Below are 10,237 nucleotides of genomic sequence, written 5' to 3' on the forward strand. Positions count from 1 at the left end.
AATCAGGCACTTGACAAATAGAGTACACATTCATGAAGAGATATGTTTACAGGGTCAAAGTGCACAGGTCAGGGCACCTTAAAGTGGCACAAATGAACACCACATCCTATTACAAGTGTTCTATTAATGGATTTGGCTGCTTATCAGATTTCCGACAGGGTTTCAACTCTCTTACATGTCAGTGTTTCAAAGTGAGGTCTCCACATCGTTAAAGGATCTCCAAAAACGTAAATGCATTTTTATCCAATCTCTTAAAAAGGGTCCCACCATCTGTTGACACAATGCAATAACATTAGATTTGGATGCACCTCCCTACACAAGAAGAGCACAGTTCATTCCTTTAATCTGAACTGAGGGTGCCTTCAACCTGACGCCAATGATTACTTCTGGGCAATTAACCGAAGTGATAGAATGAGCTCGGCGTGACTTGATCTGAGACGTAGAAAAGACGGATTAAAGAAACAGTGAGAAGCAGATGATGAGATTGAAGATTTATGTGATTGTTCGGCCTTGCAAAATCAGCAGTACCCCGTTTCCCCGGCTGATGCTTTCTCTCTGCGAGCTGGCAAGAGACACTCAGCGTCTTCATTTCTTTGTGATTACCAGACCTTTCTTTTCTTTTCTCTGCTGCCGGTGCTTCCAGCCAGATCTCTTTAATACCTTCTGTTGACAAGAGTTTCAGTTATAACACAGCTGCTTTTTTATTGATAATGTGTCCGAGAATCTCTCTGTGTCGTTATTGAACGCTTTTGAGGTACAGAATGGCATCTGCGATGGGAAATAAGTGATCGATAGAAAGAAGCAAATTAAGTAATAGCATTTTTGTGTTGATGCATATTACAGCTCGGTTAACAGTCTTCGGATCGGCAAAGCTCCACGTGGCCGGATGAACGGATCAATCGGAGCACAGGGCCGACATCTCGCTTTGACAACATAATTATCATACCGAGAAATGTGTTCGTGGACAATGCTGTTAAACCCCCCTCAGATATTCAGCTCATGTTTTAGAACCATGATTTAACAGTCAGTGTTGAATTAAAAACCATTTGATGTACTGTAAAGAAACCTGAACATAATAAAGTTCTTAGTTGTTTAAGTATCAGTTTTGTCTCAGATGTTTCTCCCCAAATTGGAGAAGCTATGAGACAAGTTGAAATATGGTGCTATAAATTGATGTCTAAGATCATCTGAACATTTGGGTTTATGTTGAGATTTTTTATAATATTGCCTGTAATGCTCTTTTAAGCTCCGTTTGTGAGGTGCTGTTGGATTTTGGAAAGGCTCCATGATCTCCATGGTGTCAAAAGGGTTGAGTATGCCCATCAAACCTTGCTTTTTACTGGAGATAGACCTACAGACCATCTTACCAAGGCCACATCATGCAATTTACAGAATTCAGCAAAACAGCAATTCTGTTTCGCACTTGTGAACACACAATAAACGACAGTACTCTGCTTGTTAAATTGGATGCGTAATATTCAAGTGCGTATTCACATCGGGCCAATAAATCACTTTCATAAACTCAAACACTGTGTTTGTGACCTGTCCCATCATCCACCTTATAACAGAAGTGCGCGTGTCGAGCCCGAGACGTGCTTCTCGCTTAATAAAAGATGTGATGAACATCTGCGCCCTGTTCGATCACCTGCAGTACAGCCCGGCGCGACGCGCGCTCCCGCGTATCGACTGCCCACTCGAGTGGAGACGCGAAACGAGTCACTCTCTCTCTCTGTCTCTCCAGAATTCAGAGGCTTTGCAAAGTGTCCAGCTCAGCGTGGTGGAAATAATGTCTTTACAAACTGGTAGGAAGAAGCACTGCCCGTAAACGATAGGAAAAGGCGCCCGAGAGGGACAAAATTCACTTTTGTAATTCACTCCATCATCTTATTCAAATGCGAGTGTGAAGCAAGCGAGAATGCGCGTGGTACTCTGGATCCTTTGTGCTTTGACTTTTCTCGTCTCGTGCGCCTGGGGCGCGAGAGTTGTGAGTGGTAAGTTTGAATATATTTGGTGGAAAGAGGGGTTAATTATTGTCAGACACAATAAATATTACATAGCCTAGAATTTTTTTCAGTTTTAGAGTTGTTATAAATGAGTCCAAATGTTTCTTTTTGTGATTTGTTTTTGTGGTCAATTAAATGCGCAAAAGTAGTTTTTATAGCCTAAACTTCTAAAGATTATATTTAGGTCAAAAACTATTACTTTATTAATATTAGTTAAATTATATTTATTCTGCATATGAAAGTGTTTTGACATGTTCTTATTTCTGTTCTTCTTCTACATAAATTCTGTTTTCTGTGCGCCATATTTATAAATAGATAAGATGCAATCCTGTGGTTTTATGGGTGTGTGAAATCCATCACGTGTATTTTTTGGAAAAGAAGAATAATTTGGGTCATGAATATTTAGATTTTTTAACAAATTTGAGCTTTTGTTAAATGTCGTGCAATCATTAAATTACTTAAAGACAGGGATTTGTGACTTAAAGATGTGATGTGTGCACCTGAACTAAAATGATGTGCCAAGGGAAAATTGAAATACAGTAAGCAGTGTTCTTTGTGAGGTGATTTGGGTTTATTGAAGGCGACAAGGATACAGCACTTTTGGAAAGCATCCTGAAGGAGGAAAACTGTGTCACAAAGACAGGAATTGAGGATGAAAGCTACGGAAGCTGGTTGGGAAAATGCTGAGTCCAGTTTTCCCCCAGTTAATCTGGCCCATTACTGATCTTAAATTGATGATATAGCAGATCTGGACCAAGCAATTATTTAAAGTACCTCCTGGCCAGGAAGCTAATGTTATTATTAGACTTTTAACAGTTTGTGTATCAATCACAGTTACAATTCTCCCACTTGGACCCACAAGTGTATCTTAAGTTTATATGATGATGATGATGATGATGAAGATACTTTTTCATGATTTCTTTCATATTTTAATTCTTTGCTTTAGTTTCCTCTCACCAGGCTCCATGCTAATGTTTATTTGATCATTTTAACTGACCAAAAAACATTGTGTGAGCTCTTAAATTGTTTAAATCACTGTAATATTATGAGTGTCCGGTTCTTTAAATAAATTTAATAATAAATAATAAAAAGTGCTCTGCTGACTACTAGATACAGTAATGTACCTGCACCCTTGTTGATTTGTGGTTTATCATTTCATCCACAATGGAATAAAAAATAAAATTTGAACCGAACTCAATTTATTTGTTGAGTGCAATTATATGTACAGCATACAATATATGTCAATGTCAATATATGCATTAAGGAAAAACAACCCAATGTGTTGTTGTCTGTTCAGGTCAGACCGTGTGTCAGGGCAGTCCTGAGCACCCATGCTATAAGATTGCTTACTTCAGAGACGTGTCGAGCCGTGTGGCGTTCTGGGAGGCTCTGGAGGTGTGCAAGGGGGACGGCGGTTCGTTGCTGAGCATCGAGAATTCAGCAGAGCAGAAGCACATCGAACATCTCCTGAAAGAACTGAGCGTTTCATCCTCCGGCGGTGCTGTCAGTGGATCAGGCATCACAGACGGAGATTTCTGGGTCGGCTTGACACGGGTGGAGAATGAGAGCGCACAGGAGCCCGGCAGTTTCGCTTCGTGTCCTAACCTGTACAGGTGGACGGATGGAAGTTTCTCACAGTTTAGGTATAAGAAGAGGCGGAATTTTCTAGCTTTTTGTTTTATGTTTTACTTTACTTGTTCAATAATATGAATATTGAATATATATTATGATATGTTAGATTTTTGTGTGATTTAACCTACAGCATTCGGTTTGTTCTGTAGAAATTGGTATGCTGATGAACCATCCTGTGGAGGAGAAGCTTGCGTGGTGATGTATCATCAGCCCACAGCTCTGGCCGGGCCTGGCGGGCCGTACCTTTACCAGTGGAATGATGACCGGTGCAATATGAAGCATAATTTCATCTGCAAATATGAACCAGGTACTGGGTGATTCCCACATTCATTGCTGAAAAGAACGATTTAGATACATTTTAGGCTGGTTTAAGGAATAGTCATCATTTATTCACCCTCTTGTTATTTCAAACCTGTATGACAAACAATTGATTTTGTGTCCAACAATAGAAGCGAATGGGTACTGCCGTTGTTCGGTTACCAACGTTCTTCAAAATGTCTTCATTTGTGTTCTGCAGAATAAAGAAAGTCATACAGGTTGACATTCAAATGAGTTAATGATGATAAATATTTCATTTTTTGTGAACTATCCCTTTAAAGTTGGAAGAATTGTTTTAGTCCTTAGCACCTTTTCCAATATGCATTGTTGCAAACTTCAGAAAACATATAAGTAGAGGAGAATGAGAATTTTTTTTTTTAAATAAATGCTAAACTAAACTAGCTGGCGGACCAGCATTCCTATCTTGGGAAGTTTGGTGTTGTAAAAATAAAGACTTAGGATATATTTCTGGTTAGGATATTTAAAGAGATTTTGTCAAATATTTATTCACCCTCATGCTTTGTGAAACCTGTATATGACTGTGGAATATAAAAGAAGATATTTTGAGAAATGTTTTGTGCACATACAATGGAGATCAACGGCGGCCGATGTTGTTTGGTTACCAACGTCCTTGAAACAACATCCTTCATCCAATCTTCTTTCGTGTTCTGCAAAATAAAAAAAGTCATAGAGGTTTAAGATGACATACGGATGAGTGAATTGTTAAGGCTTTATGAAAACTAGTATTAACAGGAATGCTGGTCTTGTTAAAACACGCAGTTTTCATACACTTAAGTGGATCAACTTCGAACTTAACAATGTTTGTTGTTCTGAGCAGTGAGCTATCTGGCTAAAGAGCAGGGAGACAGACCTGCAGGACGTGATTCTGGTAAGTGGCCAGGTGTCAGATCCATCATCATTTGTCTGATTTAAGATTGACGTAACGTTGACACAATACAGACACCTTTTCAATATGCCCTCCAGATCTTTCCACTGAAGACCAGGAGGAGAGAAGAACGCCTCCCGCCAATCACGACGAAAACCCCCAACTTATAATGCCAGGACCCTCAAGTAACCTTTCCTTTAAAACTTACCTACACTACCAATAGCAAAACATACTACTGAAAAAGATAACTTGGATGTTTTTTTTCAAGGTATGCTGCTAATCTATGTGATCATTCCCACCATTCCTCTTCTGTTGCTGATCCTGGTGGCTTCGGGCACTTGCTGTTTTCAGATGTTGTGCAAGAGGTGAGCCATTAAGACTGTTAAAGCTGACAGACGGATGCTAATGTGCTGTCCTATCACACACCACATCATCCCTGGTGAAGATCTGACACGTATTTGCCCTCGCTAACCTTAAGACTTCGATATGATGAATTAGATTCAGCTGTTTGTAGCTATGCCTTACAAAACAGTTTATTCTGTATGAACCACCATCAACAAATTTATTGTGTGCTTTTGGCATATCTGCGTGTGAGGGGAGGGGTCTGGGGTTGACTGCCGCAATACGTCCCACTGCATTGAAGATAAAAATCAAGTTCAGCTTCTCGTACCATAAATATCCAGATGGGCAGGGAACATGCCAACAGAACTGCTGAAGCAAGCCTTTTCCATCCTCCGATTCCAGCGCCTCAAAAGAGAGGAGACACAGTTCATCTCCCGTTAACCTTCTTGGCATGATATTACATAGGGCTTTATTTGTTTAATTTATTATGTTTATGTGGCACCCCCTCCTACAGAGCGATGTCTTTTTAACATATTTTCGATCGCCGAGGCAGACTGAAGATTCACAGACAATGCATTTAATCGCTGGCAATGACTGAGTGTGCAGTATTCAGTAAAAGGCTTGCTGGAGTGGGTTCAAAGCTTTCGGATAAGCGTCTTAACTACTTAACAGATGATGCTTGTCGTCTTTACGATGTTTGCCACTTGTTCTCGTGATTAAATACAATCTCAGAGTACGCAGTCAGGAGTAGCCTATAATAACAGCTGCTTCTATTTTCATCTGTTCATTGAGTTTAATCTGTAAATGTTGGGTACATTACGTTTTGTGCTATAAAGTTATCCAACAGCACATAAAGAAAAAATATATAGCAGTGCTGGCCATTGCTTTTAAAAATGTGTTTTTTTACTTTCTTTACTAATACATTTAAGAATTGCATTTCACCATTGTCGCATTTATCACTGGAAATCAACAACCTGAATGAACACGTTGAAAAATATTTGTCTAATATTCATATTTTTTTTTATTAAGCACACCACGGACCAAAACAAGCATCAACCAATCAACTCTCTGGATCTCCGAGACGCCAAAGGCGGATAGCGGCATGGAAGTTTAAAGATCCACGTATAACATCCAAGCAGCTCGGTTTCTGGCATTTTTAACCACGTTACTCAGTAAGAGTGTCGTCTGATTGTCAGTTGTGTGTAAATCATAAGGCAAACTAAAATGTGCGGCAATGCCTGCGTAGTCACACATACAGTGTTTCACTTTGCTGTACACGTTAGAGACGCTTGCCATTTTATTTCAAGCTACGTGTTTGACAAGTTTTCAGTTCACTAAGATTTTTTTTCTTTGCATTTCATGTTCCTATCTGACCTGAGGGTGCTGAGGGAGGGGGAATGCTAATTGGCACCAAACACAGCGAGCAATTAAATGACTGTAATTAAAACAAGTGCAAGTGGGAAACACATAAAAGAGGAATTAAGGGTTCCCACTGACAAGCGGATAGGGTCACACAACTGAAGTCAGTGACAAAGAAATGAATCACTAAAAAGCATCAATAACCGAAAATATCATACAGTATTAATACTTCAAAAAACTTCAGATGAGTTTGAAAAAAACTTTTCTCAAACATTTTCTCATACTGTATAATGGATTCGCAATGACATACAACTGCTCATAATAGAGTTAATCACATCAAAATGTGAAATTACAGAAATGACTGGAATGATTAACTTATGCAGCATCTGTTCTGTAGTTTAAGCTGTTAAAAGAAACTCAACGGATATATAATCAAAAATGTTCACACTTTTGTATGACGCAATTGCAAAGCTTTTTTGAGGTTTTGTTTCGCATGTTGATATTTTATCATCTCAACATTTTGAAATATTGCACATAGTTAATAAATAAGCAGGTTATTGTGCTGTCAGCTTTAAATAGCATAAAAATTAGTTTTAATTGATATTGTGATATCGTATTGATATTGTATCTGAACTATGATGACTGGTTGTACAGGAAGCTACTGTCTTCACTTTCTGTGAGTGTGGGTCTCTTTGCGTGTTTGGATTTGAAACGTTCAATGAATACTTTTGTATATTTTTGAGACAGGTGAATTGAACATGTGTACACGGATTACAAAATATATAAATGTGAAGATGTTTTAGTACGTTTGTTTTACTTGCATTGTATAGACCTTTGGTCAGAAATGTAAAAGCTCCAGTTTTGAGTGAAAAGAGATGGGGAATTAATCTCAAATGTAATATTTAGTTTTGGGATTTATAACAGAAGGTTTATGTGATCTTACTGATATGCCCCTTGTAATGGAAATACTGTTACAGAAAATGAAAGCATCAAAGCATACAAATAGTTCACATCCGTATCTCTATTTTGCAGAAACAATACATTTGCTCACTCTGAGCTGAATCAAAGCTAAACCTACAATGATAACAAAGCATTTGTTTTTATAGGATAGGATAATGACTATACATTAAATAGAGATAAAGATCTAAATGCTTTCAGGGCATCCAGCTGGTTGACAAGAGTTACCCGTTCATACTGTATCAACTGGACCATATTAACACCGAAAAGATGTGGTACTTTGTGTGCGATTTACCCTGGCCTACAATTAGTGACAGCATAGACTTTAAAGCACACTGCTAATTACAGAGCCAATTAAACGAATCAGTCCTCGACTCCGACAGGAGAACCCACGTCACACACTCAGGATCTGGTAATTATAGATATGACTGTAATCACTAGTCCACAGGCACATGGTGGAATTAAAGAAACAAACCCATTTCCATCTGGAGGGGGGGGTGATTTAAGCTTATTAGAGATACACAACACAAGCATCTCATCTGAACTGGATCCAAACACAAATTTGTATTTCTCTATTAAAATTGAAGTACGGTTTAATAACGATGAAAACCAACTAGGTTCCTTCCTCCCGATGTGAACGCTGTAAATCTTGACTGCGCTGTAAATGTCAAAGCCATCAACTGCTAATCAATGGGGTTACGGTAATGATAATCAGTGTAATTGCGTTCAGGTGGGGTTGTGAATGTTTGTGAGGGTGGATGGATAACATTGATTACGATTATGTATTTGGCTGATATTGAGGGTGAGGCAGAGAATTAAATCCTATATTTAACCATCACAAACCTTCACCTTACACTTTAAAACTACTGGGATGTTTATACCCATGCTTGGGTCAAATATGCAATTTTGTGGATTAATTGGAACCAACTATGGGTTAAAACAACCCAGCACTTTTGGTGACACGCTCCAAATGCTTTCCTGTGGTTTAGTGGTTAGAGCACTAGCAATGCCAAAGTCATAGGTCCGATCCCAATGGATTGCACATCAAAAATAAAAATTTATAATAAAATGCAATGGATAAAAGCGTCTGACAAATGCATAAATGTAAATGCATTTGTTCCCCACTCCATACTTTAAAGCTGAGCTTTTGTGACACCTCTGTATTAATATCAGTGCAACAGTCCATATAACTTGTGAATTTATCTTGATGGGTATGTTGATAAAATCACACACTAATCACAAACATATCTGCAACACTGTAAAGATGGAAAAACACATTTCACAAGGACGTATTAAAACGGAATTTGGGTAAATACTTTAATAAACTCAAAACAAAAAAATGCAAGGTTGCATATCTTTTTGAGGACAATTTAGTCTTTGCTTTTAAAAATTTGCCAAAGAGCAAAAATGCATGATTGCATACTCTGAGGGCATCAATAAAGAGACACTAAGATCTTGTTAGTGCACACCACAACCTTTCAGCCAGCGTGTCATCTTACGGCCATTGCAATAACTTTCCCAGGTGTCCCTGCAGACACAGATCAGAAAAACGTTCAGTGAAAATGGACATGCATAAATACAAAAAGAGCTTGAGGTCAAACAACAAGTAACCTTTGTTAATATTCATGTGACCCATAATATGCATTATAAATATTAACATAAATACCATGCTTTCAGTCCTTCTGCCTTCACAATCATCTTTGCACAGGTGATGGAAGCCTTCAGGTCATCATTGAGCAAGTCTATCAGAAAAAACACGTTTACATACCATTGAAAGTTTTACACCAAGCATGTGCTTAACAAATACTATCTCAATAAAAAAATCAGTATGTTTTGATCACAAATGTATTGGGATTTAGAGTACCTGCGCAGGGCACTTTACACAGGTTCTTTCCATCTGGAGTTCCATCATCACACCATTTGAAACTGTTTATCTGAAAGATTCCATAGTCTTTCCCAGTATCAGCCGTCCTCACTCTGTGGGTCTTAAACCTGCTTTCCCAGTAGGACATGCACACATCTGTTGAAACATGATTGAAAGTGAAAAAAAAGTCACTATAAATTAAAACACACTACGAGTTTAAATGAATACTGTATAACCAAGGATTTGACAAGCACAGAGCAAATCAGCTCTGACAATGTGAGAGGTGAATTTACAGTTGCCAAGCGAGAATCCCTCGTAGCCATCCAGTCCCTGATCCTTGAAGATCCGGGCAACAGAACATCGATCCAGTGTGCGGCTTTCACATGACGACAGCCACATCACACACAAGACAACAAGAGCCACCCTCATATCTGCAATGCTGCTCTGAAAGACACTCGTAATATCTGCCTGAGGAAGAGTTCAATGCAAGGAAGATGTTTGGTGGTTATTTATAGGCAAAGTTTCAGACTTGTGTTGCAACCTGTTTTCACAAGTGCATGCTGTTAGATTTCTACAGTAGGTGCTGTTGCTTCAAGTGTGGGTGCTGAGGCAATAACAGACTTTGTATTAAAGCTCTGTTTTCCTTCGCAAATAGACAGGTGTATATGTATTGTGTGTAGTTTGCAATGTCAACAGTAAATTAGGCGTCATTAAGTTTGTATTAAACCGGCATAATGGTTTAGGAAGAACCGGACGCAATTATACATGACTAAATTTAAGTGTCTCACTTTGCTGGTTTTTATCAACATGTTACATTAATCATGAAAACAGTGGAAGAAGCATGTCAAGAACCTATTAGTCATGAAATTTAACCAC

At 38.6% G+C, this 10,237-nt stretch overlaps 2 protein-coding genes across 2 annotated transcripts; one reads left to right on the plus strand and one right to left on the minus strand.

Moving 5' to 3' along the window:
• Positions 1-1,712: 1,712 nt before the first annotated feature.
• On the plus strand, positions 1,713-7,335 carry chodl (chondrolectin). The gene is made up of 7 exons (XM_056738710.1): positions 1,713-1,991; positions 3,301-3,646; positions 3,785-3,942; positions 4,792-4,842; positions 4,938-5,024; positions 5,108-5,204; positions 6,211-7,335. The coding sequence occupies exons 1-7, from the start codon at positions 1,916-1,918 to the stop codon at positions 6,293-6,295; spliced, it is 900 nt and encodes a 299-aa protein (XP_056594688.1). The 5' UTR covers positions 1,713-1,915; the 3' UTR covers positions 6,296-7,335.
• Positions 7,336-8,787: 1,452 nt separating this feature from the next.
• On the minus strand, positions 8,788-9,854 carry lyz (lysozyme). The gene is made up of 4 exons (XM_056738545.1): positions 9,655-9,854; positions 9,362-9,517; positions 9,164-9,239; positions 8,788-9,025 (listed from the first exon to the last, which is right to left on the minus strand). The coding sequence occupies exons 1-4, from the start codon at positions 9,788-9,790 to the stop codon at positions 8,956-8,958; spliced, it is 438 nt and encodes a 145-aa protein (XP_056594523.1). The 5' UTR covers positions 9,791-9,854; the 3' UTR covers positions 8,788-8,955.
• Between the last annotated feature and the right edge of the window lie 383 nt (positions 9,855-10,237).

The sequence above is a fragment of the Triplophysa dalaica genome, chromosome 23, assembly GCF_015846415.1.
Source record: "Triplophysa dalaica isolate WHDGS20190420 chromosome 23, ASM1584641v1, whole genome shotgun sequence".
In the NCBI taxonomy this organism is placed as follows: Eukaryota; Metazoa; Chordata; class Actinopteri; order Cypriniformes; family Nemacheilidae; genus Triplophysa; species Triplophysa dalaica.

Coding starts and splice junctions, on each gene's coding strand:
- lyz (XM_056738545.1), bottom strand. CDS start 9,790: ATGAGGGTGGCTCTTGTTGTCTTGTGTGTGATGTGGCTGTCGTCATGT. Junction 9,518..9,654: donor GGGATTCTCGCTTGGCAACT/GTAAATTCACCT, acceptor ATGTTTCAACAG/ATGTGTGCATGTCCTACTGG. Junction 9,026..9,163: donor GCAGAAGGACTGAAAGCATG/GTATTTATGTTA, acceptor CTGTGTCTGCAG/GGACACCTGGGAAAGTTATT.
- chodl (XM_056738710.1), top strand. CDS start 1,916: ATGCGCGTGGTACTCTGGATCCTTTGTGCTTTGACTTTTCTCGTCTCG. Junction 1,992..3,300: donor GGGCGCGAGAGTTGTGAGTG/GTAAGTTTGAAT, acceptor TTGTCTGTTCAG/GTCAGACCGTGTGTCAGGGC. Junction 3,943..4,791: donor CATCTGCAAATATGAACCAG/GTACTGGGTGAT, acceptor TGTTCTGAGCAG/TGAGCTATCTGGCTAAAGAG.